Genomic DNA, 25227 nt, shown 5'->3' with positions numbered 1-25227 from the left:
ATAATAACCCCTGTCCTAATCACAGGCCTACTGTGAAGATGCGCACAAGGAAAGAGCACATAAAATTCCGAGTTACATAAATCATAGTAGTTATCGTACAATAGAAAATACTTCTTAGATATTAAGTGTAAGTATGTGTTCTAGGATCCTCGGTCTGTTATTCCAGGAAAGTTGTGATCTGGCGTTTAATTCATTCTTCAGACTCCAGACTGTCTTATAGAATCTTTCTATACAGGAACAAAGTTCAGGCAATAGGTTTCGACCTCCAGGACACGCATCATCATAGTCATCAGAGCAATGCTGGGCCATCACCCACCTGTACCACCTTGGTGTATCCAAGATCACACCACGAATCCTACAGAGGGAAATGAACCCATGTTCTGGACATCTTTTGTTCTAATGATTTATTCCATCATCTAATACCATAAATAAGTCCTGTTGTTAATAATGTCTGTTACATAATTCTAGTGGAAAGAACACACCCAAAAATGAAAGGAAGGCACTCTCTTACAAAACCTTTTAAAATGCTTAGCCCTGGCAACTTCCTTATTTGAATAAATACATCTTATCAGTATTTCCTATGGCAAATTCCTCATAAAGTACTTTTTGTCAAGTTGTCTACATGAGATAACAGCATGATATGGTCTGAGGTGTGGTCTTTAGGATTCACATAAAGAGTATTTTTACATCCCTGCCCTGAGTTATATGTAACAGGGTATGTTTGTGAGATGGGAGGGATAATATATTCTGTCAATAAGGAACAAACCACTAAGAATTTAAATGTAATAGTTAAAAAAGAATTTATATTTAATAAGACAGCAAACACAATAATAGGAGTAGAGCAAAAGTTTATACCTTTTCTTTATGGATGTGTATAATCCAGAGAAAAGAGGTGACTGTCAAGCACACAAGAGGAAAAAGGAAGGTCTCCTGATTTCACCCCTATACTCTGCCTACTCTACCTGGCCTTCTAGCTGCTAACGTAAAACCCAAAACACCTAGCTTACGTCTCTTATTTTTCCAGTTTGCCATGTCAAGGCTCACTGAGTAGTTCTTTTGAACATGGTCTCATCTAGTGTTGCTTCGGAGCCCCAAATCTGGCAGAGAGGTTTCCAATTCCATTATTGCCAAAGCTTTTTACGGCAGTGGAGTGGCATGAAACCAGTTGTGAATAATAAGAAATATTTTTTTAGTAAATGTAATTGATTAAAATATTTTGTTTTATTGAATACAAATATATATTTTAACATCGAATGTAAATTTATTAAGCTATAATTTGTTAATATTATTAAAAATACATAAGCACTCTACCAGGGTCTGTTACTCTAAGTTTATACTATGGACTCTTTGTCTAACTTCACACTTTGGTCTCTTCAACATAATAATAATAAATGCCATTAGTTTGTAGACACTGTGCCAAATACTTAAAAGTCAGTATTTATTGAATATTTTCAATAACTTGGTGAGATCTTTGGTTTAGATCTTTGATTTGCCAAAGGTCTCATATATGAGGAATATAAAAAACTGAAATTTAAACCCCTAGTTACCTGAATAGTTTCTCTTATTTGAAAATTCCTACATTTTCCCCCAAGTTACATATCATCTTGCCTGAGGAAGAGCATCCTCAAATGCAATCATCAGGGAGAATGGCAAACCCAATAATGTGTGTCAAAACGTCTTTTCAGGGATTTAAGAAAGACCAGCTGTTCATGCCGGGAAACAGCTTAATGCACTATGAAGTGCAAGAACATGTGGCTTACACAGAAATGGTTGAAATTTGGTTCTGTCACTGTGTGACCACTCTCAATCTTTGTCCTGTCTTTTTATGGTAGATCACAGAAAATAAAACCTACTTTGCAAAAGTCGTATGTCAGGGACATTGCTTATAAATAATCTATTAATGATCCCAGTAAACAGTAAATATTTTAAAATATTAACTATTATATTATTATCCCTGCATATTTCAGTAATTAATTATCTTCACAAGGAAGACGTGACCAGTTCTGGGGTCACGTGACCCAGTATCACTTCCCTAGCCGAGAAACGTCCATCAGCCAGTGGAAGACACAGAAGCAGAACCACTGCTCTGACCAGAACCAGTGTGGCTCTGACACTGTAATCACGAATGTGGTGTACTTACAGATGCTGGCACATCGAGAGGTGTTGTTCCTGGGGTGCTGTTCTCTTCACACCTCCCTTCACTGCGTATGTGTGTGCTAGTCTGGCGTATTCTAAAACAGAACAGAGGAAATTTAAAGGCTGGAAAAACTCACAGTTATAATGAGAAAACAACAACAAGGATCAATGTGGGTGACATCTGGGCATCATACCAGAACTGAAATTAAAGGTAGGACCTGGGATCTGAATTCAACTATTTTCCAGTAGGGATCACCCAGGTTCAGTCCTCTCTTCAGATTCAGCTCCAAATTCATTCCCCAGTCCTAGATCCATTCCATCGCATTTCAATCCACCTATCTACTTATGAAATTGTTCAACATTGGAAATAAACCTGGAAACTATCTAGTCCAAAGCCATTATTTTACAGATGGGAAAACTAGATAATGTGGGATTACAAAATATAATACATATACATAATAAAATATGTAAAATATACTAAATATAGAATATAGATTTTATAAAATATAACAATACATAATCAGTTTGAATTTTATTGCTGGAAAAATCTTAAAAGGTATGAAATTTTAATGCCTCTCTTAAGAAATATCATATATTAAACATCTACTTGTTTGCCTCTGTGATGAGAAACTCACTATCTATCAAGATAGTTTGCCTTGTCTTTGGACATTGCTCAAGTCAAAATGGCTTCCCTCTAACTTCCTCTGAGAACACAGAAACCAGTACTATTCTCTCTTGCTTGGATAGCCTGGATCTTCTCTCCGTAATATATATTCCCAGTTCCTTTAGGTAAAAAATCCATCCTGAGGCATGCTTTATTAATATTTTTACCATTGAAGTGTGTGACTCAATGTTCCCTTGACTAGAGTATCACTTGTTATGGGTTTATACAGTTAATGGAATGACTAAAGAACACTGAGTGGATAATTTAGGCTCTGACCTTTACAGTAATGGGAAGTTGAAAATTTTCTGGGCTGAAGAGAAGGCATATATAAAACAAATTCCTGAATGGTTGCATTCATTTCTTGAATGGAGATTTCTTAATTCTTAAAACTCTGTAAGATCCATGGATGGATTTCAAGAGATTTATGAGCCCATAGATAATAAACATACAAATTATTAATGTTGCTTCATTTTTTTTCTTTTCTGGAAAGAGGTAACTTTCTCCATATCGACAAAGAAATTTTTGATCCCCAAATGTTTAAAGAACTACCACCTTGGATATAACAGTAGTGTAGTGGAGAGAAAAGAAAACTGTATTTAGATCTAAACCAACAAGGTTAAAATCCTGTCTGATCTACTTCTTAGCTTTGCGACTTTAAACAAATTACCTAGACTCTCTGAGCCTCAGATTCATCCTCTGTACAATATAGTGAGGATTCAGTGAAAGAATTAAAGTGCAAGTGCTTTACCTACAGACATGAGAACACATAAAACACTCTTCAGATGTTATTCTAAGTATATGAACTGCAGAGGGTACCATCCTCACATTCTGACCTTTGCTTATAGTGTCCTCAGAAGACTAGAACATACATGGACTACAGTGTAAATCTAGGTGGGGTGAGGCAGGATGGAAAAGTCAAGATTTGTCACCATGCTTTCACTCCGAGCTGGTCCAATGGAGGCTGGGAATGGAGGGGAGGGTAAGACAGTATTTGAGCAGAAAAGCAACAGAGCTAAAACCAATGATGACAGTATTAAAACAAATCCCTTATATTTAATTTCAAATAAAAATGGCAATTCTTCTTAACAACCTAGTGAAGTCAGCTGGCTCAGAGAACAGTGTGCATTTCTCCAGTGGAAAAACCGAATCTCCGAATGATAATATGCCCAAGATGCACAAATCTGAGAGCCCACAGCAAGTCTGCCATTTGTTCCCAGTTGCTTTCTCTTGCATGACACCACTTCTTCACCAAGAAGACTTGGAGAGGATCTGAAATACCTGGCTATCAGGTAGTCAATAGGCCCAGTAGAGGTTATAGGCTGGGCTGACTCAACATAGCAATAATTCTCAACTTTTTCCTTTTTATATAGTGGGTGGACGATGTTCACATTCTCCTGAGTACACAGGGGCTAATAGAAACTTTCTCTAATTGTTATAACCCCACCACTTTTCCTTTTTCTTCTACTCAGTAAAGTATATAAGCAATTTAGCCAAAAGGATAATCTTCAATGTTCTCTATTTTATATATGAATAAGATCATCCACAAATTTTGAATTTTTAACTGTTATGGTTAGTAAATTGGTACAACACACCTCAAATTGCTATCAGTGCAGTACTGTCGGTCAACACCACAGTCAAGAACCTCTACCCTTGAAGATATAATAGTGCAACTTGTAGACTTACAGGTTTTCATGACAGAGCATGCAGGGATTGTTGTATGTCTGGCCATCATCACCACAGACAGGATGTAAATTCTTCGGGCAAAGGTAACCCATCTTGGGTAATACTCGGTAGTGTTTGCACATCTCAGAATCCTGAGCAAGCAAAACATAAATCAGATTTTGTCAATGGCACTCAAGAGGGATGGGCTTGGAAAAACCTTTTGATTTCCTCAGTCACATCTGAATAAAAGATTAGTAAAGGAACTGTAACATAGGTCATAGGCACTCACTATTTAAAAATCAACCAACCCACTTCTAAATAACTCATGATTCAAAGTAATCATAATGGAATGTAGAAGTGTTTTGAACTGAATGATGACAAAACTACCAGATATCAAATCACAGCAGCTAAAGCAGTGATATGGGGACAGTTGTAACAATTTTATAATTGGCAAAGAAGAAAGTTTTAAGATCAGTGACCCAAACTTTCATGTTGAGAAGCTAGCAAATAATAAACAAACTAAATTCAAAGAAAATAGAAGAAAACAATAATACAGAAGAGAAATTAATGAAATAGAAAACAGAACAAAGCCAAACACTAGTTGTTTAAAAAGATTAATAAATTGATAAACCATTTGCAAAACTGATAAAAAGTCAAGAAATATACATTACCAATATTAAAAATAAAAAGGGGTTTCACTAGATATAGATATTAAAGAATGATGTGGATATGTTATAGCTATATGCCAATAAACATGACAACTTAGATGAAATTAATAAATTCCTTGAAAACCACTCTTTGAAATAGACTGAAAAGATAGAAAATTTAATAGTATCATATCTGTAGCCATTCATACAGAAATACTTGTTTGCTAGTGTAGTTGTTTAGATAAATAATTAAAACATCCAAATGGACTGCTTTAGATTATGGTGAGTTCCATATTAATAGATAATCAGGGAGAATTTAGATAAGCACTGTCTATGAATCACTGACAAAGGTAGGACTGAACCACATATATCCTTAGTATTTTTTCACGTATCTGCTGCTACAAGGTTCAAAACTACTAGGATAAAGCATTATACAGAAGCAACAAAGACAGGCTGCTTTTCTTTTTTATATATATTAAAAAAAAATTTTAATGTTGATTTATTTTTGAGAGAGAGAAACAGAATGCGAGCGGGCGAGGGGCAGAGAGAGAGGGAGACACAGAATCTGAAGGAGGCTCCAAGCTCTGAGCTGTCAGCACAGAGCTGGATATGGGGCTTGAACTCACAAACCGCGAGATCGTGACCTGAGCCAAAGTCGGATGCTTAACTGACTGAGCAACCCAGGCATCCCTGCTTCTCTTTTTTCTCATGTAGTACAACAACTCTGAACCAAGTATGGTTGATTCTACCTTCAGAGCAGACCCAGGATCCAACCACCTCTCATGACTTCTACCACCACTGCTGTGGTATAAACTACCTCCATCTCTTCCATTGATGACTGCTATGACTAGCCAGCTGTCCAGATTTTGCTCTTGCCGCCCTGTAGTTTATTTTCAATATAGTATGCAAAGTTATTCTTTTAAAAAATAAATCAGATCACATCACTCCTCTTTATAAAACCTTGGTTCAGAATGATAGTCAGTGTCTTTATTTTTTTAATATTTTTTAATGTTTTATTTATTTTTGAGACACAGACACAGCATGAGTGGGAAGGGGCAGAGAGAGAGGGAGACACAGAATCTGAAGCAGGCTTTAGGCTCCAAGCTGTCAGCACAGAGCCCGACATGGGGCTCGAACTCATGGACCATGAGATCATGACCTGAGCCCAAGTCTGATGCCCAACCAACTGAGCCACCCAGGGGCCCCTCAGTATCTTTAGTCTGGTCTACAAAATCCTATATAATATGGCTTTCTGTTACTTTAATGACCTCCTCTTCTATGGCTCTCTTTGAGGTTACTCTATTTCAGCTACACTGGATTCTTTGCTGTCTTTAACCCCTTCCTTGGAGCTTTGCTATTCTTTTCTTGGAATGCTGTCTTCTCACTTACATGTATGGAATCAATCCCATTAGGCCTTGGTGTAAATGTACCTGTGCAGGCTACTTAAAATTGTATCCCCCTCCTTACTCCGATCCCAGCACAATGTAGCAAACTACATCGTTATTTTATTTTATTATCCCCTTGGATTTACGCTTTATTCATTTATGTTATCGATTACCTATGTTCTTCAAATATAAACTCCATGAGTGTAGACAGTTTCGTCTGCTGTGTTTATGGCTATCATTCTCATACACATAAATAATGCTTGGAAAATGTGGGTGTTCAATAAACATTTGTCAAATGAATGGATGGATGATGAAATGAATAATGGATATGGTTCTCATCTCCAAGGAAAAGCTCAGCTCAAAATGAGATTGCACATTAGGAAGAACCTTGATGAGGCTTCTGGTCTGCTGGCAATACCTCATTTCTTGACTTAGGTGCTATTATCACAGGTGTGGTCCCTTTGTGATATTTCATGTAGCTGTACACTCATGAAAAGCATACTCCTTCTATATGACTATTATACTTCAGTAAAATGTTTAAAAAAAAAAGAACAGTGAATAAATCTTAAATGTTCTCAACACACACAAAAATGGTAATTATATGAGGTGATGGCAATGTTTGCTAACACTATGGTGGTATCATTTTGCAACAAAGAAGTGTGCTAAATCCACACACTGTACATCTTAAATTCACACAATGTTATATGTCAATTATATCTCAATAAAGCTGGGGAAAAAAAGAACAGATTTGTGAATAGTTTATTTTCATGCTTATGGGATTCCTAGTGAAGTGTCTAATTTACTAGAAATATGTCATTACTATGTATTTCACTAGTGCAACTCATCTATTATCCTACTTAAATTGGGCAAATAATAAGATAAAATTCATGTTTGATACTTTTCTTTCTTTTTTTCTTGGTCATCGGACTAGGTGCTAAAGTCTTACTTTTCGGGGCCAATTTGATATTCTACTTCATGAGTATACTTCATGTTCTCTTACCCCCCTTTCCTTCTTTCTAGTCCCCACCTTGGCAAAGCTCTAAAAAAGCAAACAGTGGGGCGCTTGGTTGGCTCAGTTCATTAAGCGTCCAGCTTCGACTCAGGTCATGATCACACGGTTCATGAATTTGAGCCTGACATTGAGCTCTCTGCTGCCAGAGCAGAGCCCACTTCAGGTCCTCTGTCTCCCTCTCTCTCAGCCCCTCTCCCACTCGCACTCTCTCTCTCAGGCTAATTTACACTAAGGTATACATTACTGATGGCCTTCAACTTGTATTTTGAAGAAGCAAGTTTTAACCACTGTGAATTGCTGATCGGTGGAATTTCACAAGTTTGAACATGCTCAGCATACCTCTCTGGGCTATTGGGAGGAGGGCTGGTTTGGGGATGAGGAGCAAAAGGAAGCTGGATGAGGAGTCTTTCTGGTCTGCTAAAATTATTTATTGGACCACATGAGCAATAAGTCACATTCATGTTTTAAAATGTTGAAAACGTACTAAATTGGCTTGGAGCAGGACTAATAATCTAAAAGAGCACAGAATAATATGCCCAGTCATCCCAGAACTCTCACTGAGCATGAACTACAGACAAAGGATTTGGAGTTACACTGGATTAGCCTTTCCAAGGCCTTTCCATGGCCTTTCCATAGAAATGAAGTTCATGGAGAGTGAGTGGCAACACGCCCCAAGCATAGGTGCTTTAAGTTAATGAGTAGCTTTTCTGAAGCAGCCATTCTTACCAGAGAAGAACTGGAGGAAGCTGGGCTGTTTTTCTCTGCAGAAGATCTAAAGTGGGATGACTTTTCTCGAATTCTTGCCCTTTCCAAAGCTTCTTTTTGACTATAGAAGAAGACAGAAAGTAGTTTAAAGGTATAGCCACAAAGACTACCTCCTATAACTTCCAGGGGGATGTTAAGTAACCCTGAATAAAATGTGATATAGAACATTCAACCAGAGGATGATGTAAAGAAAGGTACACAAAGGCGAACTGGTTTAGAGTGCTCATCACTTAATCGACATATAACCTTGGACAAGTTGCTTCAATTCCTTGAGATTAGCTTTCCTAGAACATAAAAAGAGGGTAGTATTGATGATTCTTATCTCCAGGAACATACTACAAAGAGCTAAAAAAAAAAATACTGATTATTATTATCATGTTCACACAGTGTTTTTCATAGCCATGCTCATTAATCTCTACCATGTCCATTGTCCCCAAATATGGTTGTTTGTCAAAATAACCTAGAAACCCTTTCTAAAAAACAAGTTCCTTAGCTCTGAATTTTCTGACAATATATTTTGGGGTGTAAAAATCTATATTTCTTAAAAAGAGACTTCTCTGATGAGTCTGATCTAGTCACAGAACAAAGATTTGGAACAATTTCTTGTAGCTATGATCCTGAGAGTTGAAAAAAATTTTTCTTTTGAGTGACACAGTTAGTAAATATCATAGTTAGAATTTACACCTGGATTTCCTGTCTCCAAGTCCAAGTGTTCTTTCTCCTATACCAGGTGTTCTCAACTTTTAAGGGCCTTGAATCTAAAGACTTATTTTAAGGATTCCATTGGTTTGTGTGCACACATTTATTTAACCAGCAGCTCCTAAAAATGCAATTTCCACATATCCTATCTCCATGCTTTAATAAAAACTCCTTTTTGCATTGAAAAATATAAAAATAAAAATAAAAATGCAATTGCCCCACTGAAGAGGGTAACAGGATCCTCTTACTCACATGATAGTTCTGCACATGTAGCACTTGTTTTTGTATAACTTTCCATCAGCACCTCGCACGGGGTCATTCTCTCGCGTGCACATGAGCTCATCATTCCTCACGTACTCCCGAAAGTTACTGCACTCATCCTAGAAAATGAGAAAGGGCAAGTGAACAGGATTTTCCCCCTTCTTGGCTTGGTGGCTTTCTCAAGCTTGATTTCAGAAAGTCTTTTCTTAGCTCTGAGTTCAGACTCAGTGCACTTCCCCTGGCAATGTAGGCCAAGGAGCACCCAGACTTTAAACTTTCCATCCCCCACTTCATTCTGAATCTCTCTGCACTGGTCCCAAAAATGCAGGGGGGTAACTCTTGACAGATCTCCTTGTCTCCCATACCCTTTCCTTCCTTGCTTCCTTTCTTCCTTTCTCTCATTTTCCACATGAGGTGTACTCTTGACCCAAGGACAATATCACAGGAATCTAATGCTACAAATGTGATTATTATTGCAAAGGACTGAACATGTCTTCTTTGCATTGAAAAGTAAATAGAAAAGGCAGCATCACACATACACACTATTGAGTCATTGATGCTCAGAAAGCCATCTGGAGGAAACAGAAAAAAGACATCAAGGAGAGAAGCTGAAGAGGAAGCTTTGAAATTAGTTTATATTACCTGAATTGTAAAAATCAATGTCAACAAACTACCTGAAACCTCATTTCACATTTAGTGTCAGAGATAAGCATGCAGTTGAGGTTGTAAAGATTTTTACACTCTATTTTTCAATCCCTATTTCTCCCAAAAAGGAGAGAATAAAGCAATAGTGGACACACACTGCAGGAGAATTCTCTACAAAATTGAGAAAAATGTTAAACCTTAAGGACAGAAAAAAATGTTGTTATAACCAAAATGCAAATATTAGCAGAGTCTCTTTTCTTTGAAGCAGAACATTAGCATTTTTATTATCCAAAAACTGGAGAATGTAAGATGCTGAGGATAAATGGCAAAATAGTCATCTTCATATCTTTTAAGAAATAATCTTTGTGGGGTGCCTACGTGGCTCCGTGGGTTGAGTGTCCAATGTGGGCTCACGGTTTGTGAGTTCCCAGCCCAGCATCGGGCTCTCTGTTGTCAGTGTGGAGCCTGCTTTGGATCCTCTGTCCTCCTCTCTCTGTTCTGTCCCTCCCCTGCTCGTGCTCTATCTTTCAGAAATAAATAAACATTAAGAAAAAATAACCTTTGCGTCATTTGAGGGCTTGGTGTTTGATTTTTCTTCATCGTTCTTTTTTCTTTCATTAGCTTCTCGCTCACTGCAGAATAAAAAAGGCTAGATCATTTTTTTATAGGGTTATTAGTGAGTTTTTTAAACTAAGTATTTCTCTAATTGTAAACCTTAGCAAATCTAACACCATTTTCTTGTATCTAAAAAATATCTAATATCTATCTATCTATATATTTACTAATGAGTCCTAATTGTTGGAATTGTCATAATTCATTTTTGGCAATGTTATCAACTTTCATAAATTCAGCTACTATGATGTCACCCGAATGATATATGCTCCTAGAAGGCCATTGCATGTTTTCCTTAGTAAAATATTTGTATGGCCCTCATGTGGTGTGATGTTTTATTTCTCTTTTTTCTTTTTCATATTAAATTAGAACTGAACTCTCCAATATTCATTTTCATTATATAGTTATATTGCTTTAAAGTTTATAAATGTTTAAAAAATATTATCTCCTTGAATCCCCACAGAAAGTCTATTTTGTAGTAATTTCTTCCTTTATATGTAAGAGGAAGTGAAACACTGCAGAGTGAACTGGCGTGTCCCGTGTTCCTCAGCTCCTGAAAGTCCGTGATTTTGGCACACTTTACAACAGCTGTCTCCCTGTCCCAGGTGCTCCAGGTACAATTATGCTTCTCATTATCAAAATGAAAATTTCTTATGAGAGTGTTCTAGAAGCTTACTGTCCTCTTCTAAAGTGAAGGTCTACTATATTTTTAATGTGTGATGCCCAGGGTCTTAACTTTTAAATTAAGAAGAATTATCTCTAGGGCACCTGGGTGGCTCAGTCACTGGTTGAGTGTCAGACTTAGGGTCAGGTCATGACCTCACGATTTGTGGGTTCGAGCCCCACATTGGGCTCTCCAGTGTCAGAGCAGAGCCCGCTTCAGATCTTCTGACCCCCTCTCTTTCTGCACTTCCCTGACTCACTCTCTCTCTCTCAAAAATAAATATTAAAAAAGAGACAAAAAAAAACATTACAAAAAAATAACTATCTCCTCACAAATGAGCACAACGTGCCAAAGTGATTGATAAACCTCTTCACGTACAAGATGCTCTGACACATAGCACACTTGTTGACGTGCATCTTGCCATCGGGGCCTCGAACAGGGTTATTTTCTCTTGTGCAGATAAGCTTTCCCTCTCTCACCATGTTCCGGAATTCATGGCATCGATCCTGAGGAAAAAAGAGATGTTACCATGATAGTCTGATCTCTAAAACTTAAAAAAATTTTTTTCTAATGTTTATTCATTTTTGAGAGATGGAGAGAGACAGAGCACAATCAAGGTAGGGGCAGAGAGAGAGGGAGACACAGAATCCAAAGCAGGTTCCAGGCTCTGAGCTGTCAACACAGAGCCAGATGCAGGGCTCGAACTCACAAACCGTGAAATCATGACCTGAGCCAAAGTCGAACGCTCAACCGACTAAGCCACCCAGGCGCCCCTGATCTCTAAAACTTTAAATGTAACTTGCGAGATATAAACTTATAATACTTAAGGGGGGAAATAAAAATCTAGAGAAAACAAAATGTTGGAGATGGAATGTGTTTCAAAGGAACTTTATTCAATATCTGCTTATGGTGGATCCTGAGAAACATAACAGAAACCCATGGGGGAGGGGAAGGAAAAAAAAAAAAAAAAAAAAGGTTAGAGTGGGAGAGAGCCAAAGCATAAGAGACTGTTAAAAACTGAGAACAAAGTGAGGGTTGACGGGGGGTGGGAGGGAGGGCAGGGTGGGTGATGGGTATTGAGGAGGGCACCTTTTGGGATGAGCACTGGGTGTTGTATGGAAACCAATTTGACAGTAAATTTCATATATTAAAAAATAAAAAAAAAAAAATAAATAAAATAATAAAAAAAAAAAAAAAAAAAAAAATAAAAATAAATATCTGCTTATGAAGTTAGAATCCTCTCCATAGCATCCCAGTGGAATTTTACTGTGTCAGGCAGCCTGTAGTGTGTTAACACAATTTTCAGCAGGCTGAGAGCTACACCTGTCTCCCTGCACCTCTACGTAATACTCCACACATACAAAAGCCCTGGAATGAACTGAAAGATGCTCTCTTGGCAAAAATCAAGTCTGTATTATCATATGCCAGGCATTTTGTTGTGTGCTCTAGTGGATTTCCTTGGGTTGTCATAAAAAAAACCTAGAAGATAAACATTCATTATCCTCATTTTACAGATGAGAAAATAAGGCTCAAAGTGATGAAGTAATTAAAGTCAACATTGGAATCGTGTTCAGAAATCTGTCAACAAGCTTTCCCGTCTTCTGGGCTTTCACCTGGCAGAGAATAAAACTCCTAAGCACTTGTAAGAAGGTAATGTGGCTTCGTACATTCATTGAAAAATAAGAACCTTAAAAAAAAAGGCAATGGAACGGAGTCCACAGGATCTGGAAATTTTTGGACATCTACAGAAATTTGTAAGTTCAAAGAGCCAAAGTAGAGATATGGGAAGATGTCCTTGAAAGACACCGCTAGTAACCTAGATGATAGTTAACCTTCTTTCTTTAAAGTGTGATACCCATGAACAACTCCAGAACTACTTTTAACTGCAGCAGTAAAAAAGTCCTCTGGAATTGAATACCTGATCCAAATACTAAATATCTCACAGCCATCATTTTTGGGAGTTGCTGTATTTCCTTTTCCATACACTCCAAATGCCACACACTTATATGTTTATGATAGCACCATATTGCAATCTTTGCTTTATGGGTGCAATCTCCGGCTTTTCTATTTATTACCTCTGTGTAGTTAACTTCCCTTGAGTTTTTCTCAACTGAAAAATTGCAACAGTACCACCTACTGCATTGATTTTGGGAAGGCCTGTTTATTAGTTTTTTTAAGGAGGTATAACTGACGTACAATATTATACTAGTTTCAGGTATACAACATAGTGATTTGGCACTTGCATACTTTGCAAAATGGTCATCACAATAAATCTAGTTACCATCTGTTACCATATAAAGTTAATACATTGTTACTGACTATACTCCCCATGTGTACTTTATATCCCCATGACATTTATTCTAGAACCAAAAGTTTCTACTGGGCTGGTTTATATGATGATGCATGTGTTCTGTGAAAAATTTTACTTTGCATTTGTAGGTAAGACCATAGTTCTCTTTTTGCCACAAAACACACACAGACAATGTCTGGATATTTTTCATATATGAATGTAGAGAGTATTTTTTGTTTGAAATTTCTAAAATAGATAATTAAAAAAAGAAAAACATTGACCAGGATTACAAATAGAATAGATGGCCCGAAGAGATCATTTAAAGTTGGATAACAAAATCTTTTCTCAAGCCCATTCATTTACCAAAATGCATATGCCCAACATATTTTTAAAAAATGAAAATTACTGGGGCGCCTGGGTGGCTCAGTCGGTTAAGCGTCTGACTTCAGCTCAGGTCACGATCTCGCGGTCCGCGAGTTCGAGCCCCGCGTCAGGCTCTGGGCTGACGGCTCAGAGCCTGGAGCCTGTTTCGGATTCTGTGTCTCCCTCTCTCTGCCCCTCCCCCATTCATGCTCTGTCTCTCTCTGTCTCAAAAATAAATAAACGTTAAAAAAAAAAATAAAAAAAAAAAAATGAAAATTACTATTCATGGTTCATTTTGTAAGTCAGTATAGACCTAATGAAAAGTTCCCTCATTAATGGGAAAACTTCCCTGGGGAAACTTCACAATTTCTCTTTTCTAATTGGAGTCCATAGATCGATTGGAGGAGATTGTGCTGTGTCACAGTCTATGTGTTAGTATTATAAAGCACTGAACATTGTTTTTTCTATTATTTTTTTAATGTTTATTTTTGAGAGAGAGAGACAGAGACAGAGACAGAGACAGAGACATGGGACTCAAACTCACAAAACAGGAGATCATGACCTGAGTTGAAATAAAGAGTCTGATGCTTAAACGACTGAGACACCCCATTGTACCTTGAACATTATTTTTAAAGCCCAAATTGGGGGCACATGTGTGGCTCAGTTGGTTAAGGATCTGACTTTGGCTCAGGTCATGATCTCACGGTTTGTGGGTTTGAGCCCTGCAGTGGGCTCTGTGCTGACAGCTCAGAGCCTGGAGTCTGCTTCAGACTTCAGTGAGCCTGGGTCTCCCTCTTTCTTTGCCCCTCCCCCACTAGCACTCTGTCTCTCTCTCTCTCTCTCTAAAATGAGTAAACATTAAAAAAATTAAAAAAAAATGTAAAGCCCAAATTGAATACAAGATGACACTGGACCACCAAGTCAAGAACTTATCATCAGAGCTCCAAGTTTTTGATATTTGCTTTCTTGTTCGTAATTTTGGTGTCTGTTTGCTTAATTATTTGTTTATTTGTTTGTTTTAAAACCTCAGAGAAGAAATCCCCTTGATAACAACCAAAACTTGACACTTGTCACTGGTCCTGTAAACAGGTGGTTAAGTGCATCAGAGTTGCTTTTAGGGCACTGGTTCACATGCTATTTCTTTGCCACATCTGGCCAGGGTTTCCTGTTTATCATTATGCCCACAATGAGTGGGTTCAGTTGGCATTCCATCAATATTTGTTGAAAGAATTAACCTTACAATCAAGCATCCAGCTTTAAGTGTTAGTATGTCTAACACGCACTACCTGGTTTTCATTGCTCTTTTCCCCTGCGTTTCTCATGTTGTCCTCCTCTTTCTTTTTTTTTTCAGCTGCTTCCCTTTCCCTTGAAGAAAAAAATGGGGGAAAAAAAAACAAAAACATTTCAGCCAGAGTGAACAAACACCTCATTAATAATTAGATCTGTTTTATTTTTTTCATTAAAAAACATTTTTTTAATGTTTATTTATTTTTGAGAGAGAGAGATAAACAGAGCATGAGTAGAGAAGGAGCAGAAAGAGAGACTCATGGAACCCGAAGCAGGCTTCAGGCCTTGAGCTGTTAGCACAGAGCCTGATGCAGGCCTCGAACTTACGAACCACAAAATCATTACCTGAGTCAAAGTCAGATGCTTAACTGACTAAGCCACCCAGGCGCCCTGATCTGTTTTAAAAAAAAAGTCATTTTCTCAAACTGATGAGAAAGGAGAAACAGTTATTATACTGTAATATTCACAATTAAAGCCCCATTTTTGAAAAATACTCACAGTTTGTCCTTACACATGGCACATTTATTGCCGTGTGTTTTGCCATCTGGACCCCGAACAGGGTCACTTTCTCGGGTACAGATAAGTTGCCCATTTTTCATTTGGCTTCTAAACTCATCACACGTATCCTAAAAATAAGGAAAGATGATATTGGAAATGACTATTTTCACATAGTATTCGATTGGGCTTGAAAGTCTGAAGATTTTGACTCAAGAGTCAGGAAGCCACTTAACCTTGCTGGGAGGCAATATAAATGACGTACAAACATGACCAGATTCTAATTCCTGGAACCTATAAATATGCTACCTTACATGGCAAGGAAAAATTAAGGTGGAAGATAGAATTAAGATTGCTAATCAGCAGACCTTAAAATGGTGACAGATTATCCTAAATTATCTGTGTGGCTCAGAGTGATCACAAAGGTTCTCAGGAGTGAAAGAGGGAGGCAGGGAAGTCAATATCAGAGTGATGCCACTTGAAAATGATTCAAGTGGACACCGCTAAGTTTAAAGGTGGCCATGAGCCAATGCAGGAAGCCTCCAGAAGTTAGAAAAGGCAACGAAACAGATCTTCTCTACAGCGTCCACAAAGAAACGCAGCCCTACTGACACCTTAGTTTTAACACAGTGTGAGATCCAGTTAGGACTTCTGAACTCCAGAAATATAAGATAATGCATCTGTGCTGTTTCAAGCCACTGTCGATAGCAATTTGTTACAGCAGCTGAGCCTCATTCTCCCCATCTATAAAATAAGGTTAAAAAAATGTATTTGACCAGGTTGCTGAGAGAATTAAATAAACTACGATTTATAAAAGTGCTTTGTAATGTGTTAGACTGAAAGATTTCCGTTTGGCATGAAATTTCCACACTGAACAAGTTATCAGCAATACTAACGTTTATGATGGCTTCTGACCTTCTTTTTTTTTTTTTTTTTCAACGTTTTTTTTTTTTTTATTTTATTTTTGGGACAGAGAGAGACAGAGCATGAACGGGGGAGGGGCAGAGAGAGAGGGAGACACAGAATCGGAAACAGGCTCCAGGCTCCGAGCCATCAGCCCAGAGCCCGACGCGGGGCTCGAACTCACGGACCGCGAGATCGTGACCTGGCTGAAGTCGGACGCTTAACCGACTGCGCCACCCAGGCGCCCCAGCTTCTGACCTTCTTAGGGCAAAGATCTTAGCTGGCAACATTGACATTCTCTTTCTGTATTTTTGATAGCCAAGTGTTGACTTACAGAAAGACCGTTTTTATCAAAATCTAGTTAGTGACTCACCTTTTCTGATGCTGATTGAGTCTCATTTGATCTATAGTCAGAGTGCTTATTTTCCTCTGCTTCTCTTTCTCTGGAAGAGACAAGAGTCAATAGTCATCCTGTTAGCAGAAACTCAGGTTTGGAAGGAGCCTTTGAGTTCATATCCTACATTTCCTTCACAGAGAATCTCTGTGCATCCTCAAAGCTGAGAGTCAGCTTGGTTATTAAGAAGCTTCCTCATCACAGGGTCTATAGGGTAGATAGGTATTCTAGGTAGACAAACTCAAGTAATTTCAAAGTCTCCTTTATTTGTGTCCAAATTTACCTTTAACTTTCATCCTTTGGACTTCACAATCCTAGGACAACACAGAACAAGTTTGCTGAACCCATTAGCTCTTCTCGATATTAACTCATCAGATATTTAGAGGCAAGTTTCAAGTCTCAGGCCCAGTGTCCTCATCTTTTCATGCTATGTCTTGGTTTTTAATACCTCACCAATTCACCAGTCTAGTGCCTTGACTTGTAGATCAACCCATTAGGGTATTAGTTTTTAAAGTATGGAACCCAAGATAGAAAGAAGATAAGTAATCTAGAAAATACCTTAGGATCATGTTTTTTTTTTTTTTTTAAACTCTTTTCTGATAAAATATTTATGCCAGTGGTCTCTAAGTTTTCATGCACATTAAGAAACACCTGTGAAACTTTTAAAAATTCAGATCCACTGACTATCCCAACAGGTTTACTGACAAGATCTAGACTGGGACTCTGTAGCCTGATTTTCAACAAGCCAGGTCATTCGGATGCAGTTGGCTCAAGATCTAGTACATTTACTTTTCTTTCCAAGTTTCATTTGGTGTTGTACACAGAACAACATGTGTATGTATGTATATAACATATATACATATATATATTCTTTTTAGGGAGTTCCCTTTGCATGTATAAGAAATAGGGAAGTGGCAGTAAAATAGATCCTGAAGATTCAAACAAAGTCATGAAATTTTAATCAAGTACTATTGGATGAAGAGGGTACTGTAATGATTCAGTTTAATGCCACTCGAGGGATAATCATGGCTCTGATCAAAAGCCTCCAGTGACCTCTGATCACACATGGAATAAAATCCAATATCCTTCTCTTGGCCTAAAAAAGCCTTATTTAATGTCCCCATACTCATTTTCTGCAATCTTCTATGCAATAATTTTGAGACATGATGATCTCCTTTCTGTTTTTCAGCTTGGTAATTTTACATCTTCAAAAGTTTTCACTGGTTCTTGCTCTGCCTGAAACTTTCTTCCTCTAGATGTCCACATGGTTCACTTCACTTACTCTTTACGGGTGTCCCTCACACGCCAGGCTTTCCCTTAACACCATAAATAAAGCAGCAACTGCAATCCCTTTATGTTGCCTTACTCTGCTTTATTTTCCTTATTACCATCTAGCCCTGTGCTATGTAGTTATTTGTTTATTTATTTATAACTTGTCTGTTCTATATTACATTATAATTACATGGCAGGAACTTTGTCTTGTTCACATGAAGAATGCTTGTCCATGACCAGTGCCTATTACAATGCAGACAGTCAAAAACCATTCATTGTCAGATGAGTGATTTCTAAAGATTGTAAAAAATATTCCATGTATGTTGTGTTTTGTTAAATACTCCAGATGAGTATCTTATAGTATAGATGACAATTATTACATTGGCAAAATTTTATCTTATACATTTTTTGCATTGGAGAATCGTCATTTGTTCCTTAACAAAATTATCTATTAATATATGTGGCAAAAAGAAGCAAAGTCCTAAGTGAAATGCTCTCTCAGTTATGTTAGTCATATCTGCAAAGTACAAGTTGTGCAAAAGGACAACACAGTGTAGTGCAGGAAATCATAACATTAGTTATTATTTACTACTATTCATGCTGATGCCTATTATTTACTGGACACTACTGATGGTATTAATAGTGACAATTCACATTTATTGAATGCCTTCTTTGTGCAAGGCACTGTGTAGAGAGTTTTACCTGGTTCTTTTCATTTACCTTTCAAAACAGACACTAGTGGCTATGATGATTATTGTTGCCTCTACCACCATTATAAATATGAGCAGATGGAAGCCTAGGAAAGTGGAATAACCTGTCCAGAACATGAAGCTGAAATTATCTGATGCTAAAACCGTAGCACTGCTCTACTCTACTGCCCTGCTTCTATTGACAAATTTTCGTAATGTGAATAAATATTAGGCTAGTATTCAGAGGAACTGGATTCTGATTTTGGCTCTGAAGTTCACTTCCCCATGAGACCCTGAAGTTAAAAAAATTTCAGGGGCGCCTGGGTGGCTCAGTCGGTTAAGTGTCTGACTCTTCGGCTCAGGTGATGATCTCACGGTTTCGTGAGTTCAAGCCCCGCATTAGGCTCTGTGGTGATGGTGCAGAGCCTGCTTGGGAGTGTCTCTCTCTCTCTCTCTCTCTCTCTCTCTCTCTCTCTCTCCCTCTTTCTCTCCCAGCCCCGCTCTGTCTGTCCCCTACTCACACTGTCTCTGTCTCTCTCAAAATAAAAAAGTTAAAAAAAGAAAAATTTCAGTTTTTCTCATCTGTAAAATGCAACATTTGAACTAATCAGATTTTCTCACATGGCCTACACTATCACAAGACTGTAATTTCTTTTCAAGGAGAAAGGTGAAAAAGATGTATGTGTGGAGAAGCATTAAATGCTTATTAAATTCATATTGATTAAGTGTCATAATTAATAGCATTATGATATATGCATCAAATTTTAAAACTATGAGTACCTATCAAGGTCACCCAGAAAACTATCTCCGTGTACAAGGGTGGTTATGCTCCTTGACCCAGTAACACAAATCAAGAGTGGCTGAGTTGGATCAGAAAGCACTCCAATTCAGTACACTCACCATGGGAAAACACACAGAAGAAACACTCTGGATTATGCAATAAATGTGTTCCACACACACCGCAAGAAACAACCCTCTTAAACTATGCTGGTCAACTATTCCAAATGACCTTCGCGAACTCTCCACAGGACTTAGGCATTATATGTTCTAAAGAGAAATGCTCTATCATGATGGCAATTGCAGGTCACAGAATTATGAGAGAAAACAGACTAGGAATCAGACAATGATTAGCTGCCATTGCTAAGGCTCATTGTTTCTTACGGGATACAAGGGAAAGAGATAATACTTGGGAATTAACAAAAACAATTTTTCAGGAGGGAGCTATAAGTAAATGAGAAATAGCTAGTCTTTTAGCTTTGAGACTGCCAGCTGAAAGAAGTACTTACAGTATCTCCTTACACATGGTACATTTATTGTTGTATGCCTTGCCATCAGCGTCACGTACAGGATCACGCTCCCGAGTACAGGTGAGTTTTCCGTTTTGCATCTTTCCCCGAAACTCTGCACATTGGTCCTGAAAAAGGAGAGGAGAGTAGGTCTCTTGGATTACTTGGTTTGTTGCATTGTTAAGTTCATGAAACGATTTGAGTTTCTGTTATTACAATGTCCAGCACTGCTATCTACAGAGAAAGAGGGACTGGAATCACCCATATTCTAAGAGGTCAGTTGTCATAGTTAATGATGTTGCTTCTAAGGTTCTACACAAGGAAATTATAAAGCTGGCTGGGATTTAATAGCACAGATGAAGGGTCGGCAAACTATAGCCTATAAGACTAATCTATGCAGCTGTTCTTATATATGGGGGTTTTACAAATCAAAACTTGAAACACACCCTCAACTCATTCATTTAGATATATTTATGGCTGCTTTCCCACAATAATGTCAGAATGGAATAAGAGAAACAGAGTCCATATGACTCACAATGCCTAAAATATTTGCTATCTGGCCTTTTACAGAAGAAAAAAAAAAGCTGACCTCTGGTGTAGACAGAAGGGAGAAAGAATTGCTGGAAGAAAGTACAAAGTTATACAAAATGCTAAGGAAGACAGGCTCAAGACAACTGTGGAGAAGACAAACAGGGGACTTTTGAGTCCTCATTCCTGAGAGTGAGGATGTAGCCTCCTTAAGGAGAAAAGATAGAAAAACAGAATAGCCAGAACTTATCAAAGACATATGTCAGGCTTGTGTCAGATCTGGAAGCAAAGAGAGGATCTTGATATCCGAAGGTCGTAAGAAGTGAAATCAAGCAGCTGTAATCTTATGCAGTAGTGTTCACAGGCCCAAGGACTGGGTTTATAGGCAACACTGTCATTCTGACTCTTAAAAATGTCTCAGCAAATGTGCTAAAAACTTGCCTAAATTATTTTATTTTGTCCCTGTAAGACTACTGCTAGATAAGGGAAGCTAGAGTTCAGCGACATGAAGTAATTTATTCAATGTTGCATAATGGGTTGCAGGGTCTACCCCCAAACTATGTGGTTCTGAAAACCATGCTCTTTCACCATATTATGCTGCCTTGGTTCAACAGAAAAAATGCCCTGAAAAAGTGACCCTATCGAAGGAAAGAGAATAATAGAAGAAAATAAAGAGCATGTGATGCTGCTGAGGACTATCTCCATGTTTATACCACCTAACACTCTTATGATCAATTAATGGCCTGAGAGCTACACTATATAAAAAGGGGTCAGGAGTCTGGGATGAGGTCATCATGTTAATTATTTCCAGGGTTAAAGAAATCAAAACGAGCCATAGAGAGACTAAAATTTGCTGAGATATTACCCTGCAGTTTCAAGGGGAAACTCCCCTGTCCTTCAGAGAACGCTTTCAAACTCAGCCTGACATTCATTCCCCTTTATGCCAGGCTCTGCCATGGTGCTCTTGTCAGATACTTGCGTCCACCCTGGTCGTGGAAATTAGAGGTCCTCTCACCTGCTCTTTCCCTCCTCCGCCACCACCACCATGGGAACTATGACCCGCAGCGTTTCTCTGATCTTCCTCTTCTTTTCTCTTTCTTTCTTCATCTTCTTTCTGGCTGGAAATTAGAAAGGGGGAAGTACGGAATAACAGATTACAGAGAGCAGAGCCCATTTCTGTGAGTTGTTCATCGTGTGACCCAAATAGATTTGTACAGAATCCACCAGCATTTACTGAACATCCACTATGTTGCAGGCCCTCCTTTGAAAATAGAAAGACGAATTACATGGAGTCCTTCTGCCTAGAAGAGCTCTCACTACTGTAGAGGAAAACCAACATGTACACAAACACAAGCAAGGCCACGTGAGCGGTTTACTACCACTTCCTAAATGCTCACTGTGATTCTCCAGCTGGATTCTTCTCAAACACCTCATATTCAAGAGGTCCAACAAGAACTACCTCCTCCACCAAATGTGTCCTTGCTCCTGGATTCTCTACCATTCATGAAGAAGAAAACACTAGAGCCATCTCTGTCCCCTTCCCCACAGCCCCCATGGCTGTTGACACTGTGACACTGTTTTCACATCTCCCATGTTGATCCATTCACCTTCCCTCTTATTCCTCTGGCTCTGATGAGATCTAGTGGCTCCTGGATTCCTGCAAACCCCTACCATCACCAGTAGCATTCTGAATCTTAGTCTTTTCCTTCTCTTTCCCCCCTTTTTATTGTTTATGTATGGATCTTCCCAAAGGAACCATATTTATGCCACTTACTCTCTTACCCGAAAAATGTTAGCAGCTTCCCACTATGTATAGCATTGACTTCAAAATCCTTGATCTGGCATTCAAAGCCAGCAAAGTGGCTAAGTTCTAACTAAACTACATGACTTGCTCTTTGTTGTTCAGATTACTGTTTTCTTAATTTCAGAGCTTTACCCATGCTGTTGCCCTCTGCCCCTCTCATTCCTTCCTGTACAGTTCATACCTTATCCAAATTATAAAGACCAGTTCTATCCCCCCTATAAAACTTCCTATTAACTCTCTCTTCCCTGAAGTACCAGAATACACTGTACACATCATTTTTCATTTAGCAGTTCCTCCCTCATATTTTATTAACTTGTACCCATGTCTAATCTTTAGTCAACTATATGATTTCTGAGAAGATTATTTAATCCATCTATGAACAATCATTATTCACGTTGTACATTGTAGATAGTCAGTAAATGGCTATTAAATGAGTTAAATATTTTATGTGTACTTCTGAGCTTTGTATAAAGAATTTATTTTCATTCTGTGAAAAATGTGATATTTTAAAAAATGTAGGTAGAAGAGTTAGACTGATAGCAAAATATGTGTATTATATTCCCAATGGTAATTATAATCTAGAGAAGGGATCCATTTGACAGCAAAGGACCTAAAATTTTACCAAGAAAGATGTTGTGATCTATTAATAGGTAGGCTCTACCCCAGAACTAAGAGAGAATGTAACAACCTAGATATATTGTCTATTTCTAGAAGTGTAAATCTTGGCCTTTATAGAGGAAGATTTGCCTAAAAATGCTCTACAGATAATAATTTGCTCCTTTTATATGTAAAGAAAGGACAAACACAATGTATATTATTATCCTGGCTCTTTGCCTTCCACCATATCTGCCAGCTCACAGCAGGGGCTTCATTTGTGTACTCACAAGACAGCTTTACACATGGCACACTTGTTGCCGTGGGTCTTGCCATCTGGGCCACGCACGGGATCGTTTTCTCGTGTGCAGAAAAGATTTCCATTTTGCAAAAGGCTCCGAAATTCACTGCATGTATCCTAAAGGAGGAGAAAGGGCAAGAGTAGGGGTATTTTCTTATAAATTACTTTGTTGGGTTCCTACTAAGTGCTTCCTAGAAACAATAAAAAATGACCTATAGATATATTTTTTCCTGGCGATTGAATTTTTCAATCAATTCCTACTAAACACACATGATTTATTTATTTTTTTTCTTTTTTTTTTTCAATATATGAAGTTTATTGTCAAATTGGTTTCCATACAACACCCAGTGCTCATCCCAAAAGGTGCCCTCCTCAATACCCATCACCCACCCTCCCCTAAACACACACGATTTAAAAAGAGGTTTCTCTTCCTTTTTCCTTGAGGTGTAACCCCCAAATCCAGACTGAATCTGCAATCACACATAAGACTCGTTTTTGATGGGGGCAAGGAAATGACCACAAATTTGAAAAAATATACTTGGAATCAGTCTTTTTTTTAAGCCAAGAAAATGTTATCCTAGATTATCCTAGTGTGCCCAATGTATTATTTTTATTTTCCCCCAAATGCTGTCACCAGAAATAAAGGTAAGGCAAGGAAAACAACTGATTTCACCAAATGTGGTCATCGAAAACTACATGGTGGGTTAGGAGTAATGCTAGATTTGGTGTCCAGAGGTCTAGGTTTCAATTCTTTTGTTTCCATTTTTTAACTGTGAGTACTTTGAAATATAAAGATGTGGATTCAGATACCAATAGTCCCACTGCCTTTGTAAGCAAGTTCTTCCTTCTCTCTGGATTTTAAACCTTCATTTAAAACTCGGGAATGAAGTAAATCATATGTTTGCCAACTATGGCCTGTAAGCAAAATCTGGCCCACCACCTCCTTAAATAAATAAAGTTTTTTTGGAACATAGCCATGCCCATTTGTCTGCATATCATCTACGGCTGCTTTACAGCTACAACAGCAGAGTTGTGACAGAGACTGGATGGCCACAACCTAAAATATCTACTATTTGATCCTTTAAGAAAATTGTATCAATTCCTAGACTCGATGAACCTTGAGTTCTCTGACACAGGCTTTCAGTAATTGCATGTTATTTTTACAGAGAAACTGCAAAACCTCATCTTTTAGTGTGGTATTAAACTTCCAGGACAACTACCTTTTCAGCTTCTCTCTTAGCTTTTGCTTTGGATTCAGCTTCTTCTTTTTCTTTTGCTTCTTGCTGGCTGCAGGAGGGGGAGGGAGAAGAATCTTTCCTGGTACCCAGTACATGTTATCCTAAATGGGAACTCTCTCTAGATAGAAATATCCCATTACCTCCATACCTCTACCAACTCAGTTGGGAGTAGGAGAGTAAACGCACACCTGTCCATATTGTTTTCTGTATTTAATGTTGCTTAAAGAATAAGACACACATGTCATAGCATACCAGTAAGCAAATTTACCACTACAGTTGTCTGGAAAATAAAGATATGGTTTTTCTCCCCAGAAAGCACTAAGGATGCTTGAAAATATTTACTAGATGTTAGCAAATGTTCCATTTGTTACCACCTAACGATCACATCTTTGGATTATTCATGGTAGTATGTAAGCAGAGAACAGATTTCTCAGTCCTTGTATGCCATTAACTCTGGGAGACTTTGCCCTTAGCACATAGTACTCCCTGGAACAATTCAAGTACAGTTTAGAACACTGAGAACACCTCAAAGAAATGTGCTAAGGATATGGCTTTTTAACTGTAAATCCTTGAAAATAATGCAAAGATAGCTTCCATATCTACCTCCTAGAGAAAACCTTCAAAATCACCT

At 38.1% G+C, this 25227-nt stretch overlaps 1 protein-coding gene across 1 annotated transcript in view; it reads right to left on the bottom strand.

Moving 5' to 3' along the window:
• Window positions 1-25227, bottom strand: part of SPINK5 (serine peptidase inhibitor Kazal type 5) — a 96469-nt gene that overhangs the window by 1135 nt on the left and 70107 nt on the right. The window contains exons 20-32 of the mRNA XM_042906242.1: window positions 24579-24645; window positions 23348-23475; window positions 21675-21777; window positions 20132-20259; window positions 16864-16933; window positions 15591-15718; window positions 15092-15170; window positions 11531-11658; window positions 10436-10508; window positions 9223-9350; window positions 8233-8332; window positions 4484-4614; window positions 2141-2231 (exon numbers count right to left, since the gene is read on the bottom strand). Coding sequence (XP_042762176.1) covers window positions 2141-2231; window positions 4484-4614; window positions 8233-8332; window positions 9223-9350; window positions 10436-10508; window positions 11531-11658; window positions 15092-15170; window positions 15591-15718; window positions 16864-16933; window positions 20132-20259; window positions 21675-21777; window positions 23348-23475; window positions 24579-24645 — 1354 coding nt within the window. The remainder of the gene's footprint in view (window positions 1-2140; window positions 2232-4483; window positions 4615-8232; window positions 8333-9222; window positions 9351-10435; window positions 10509-11530; window positions 11659-15091; window positions 15171-15590; window positions 15719-16863; window positions 16934-20131; window positions 20260-21674; window positions 21778-23347; window positions 23476-24578; window positions 24646-25227) is intronic.

Source organism: Panthera leo, chromosome A1 (genome assembly GCF_018350215.1).
Source record: "Panthera leo isolate Ple1 chromosome A1, P.leo_Ple1_pat1.1, whole genome shotgun sequence".
NCBI lineage: Eukaryota > Metazoa > Chordata > Mammalia > Carnivora > Felidae > Panthera > Panthera leo.
This window is presented reverse-complemented; position numbering and strand designations above follow the sequence as displayed.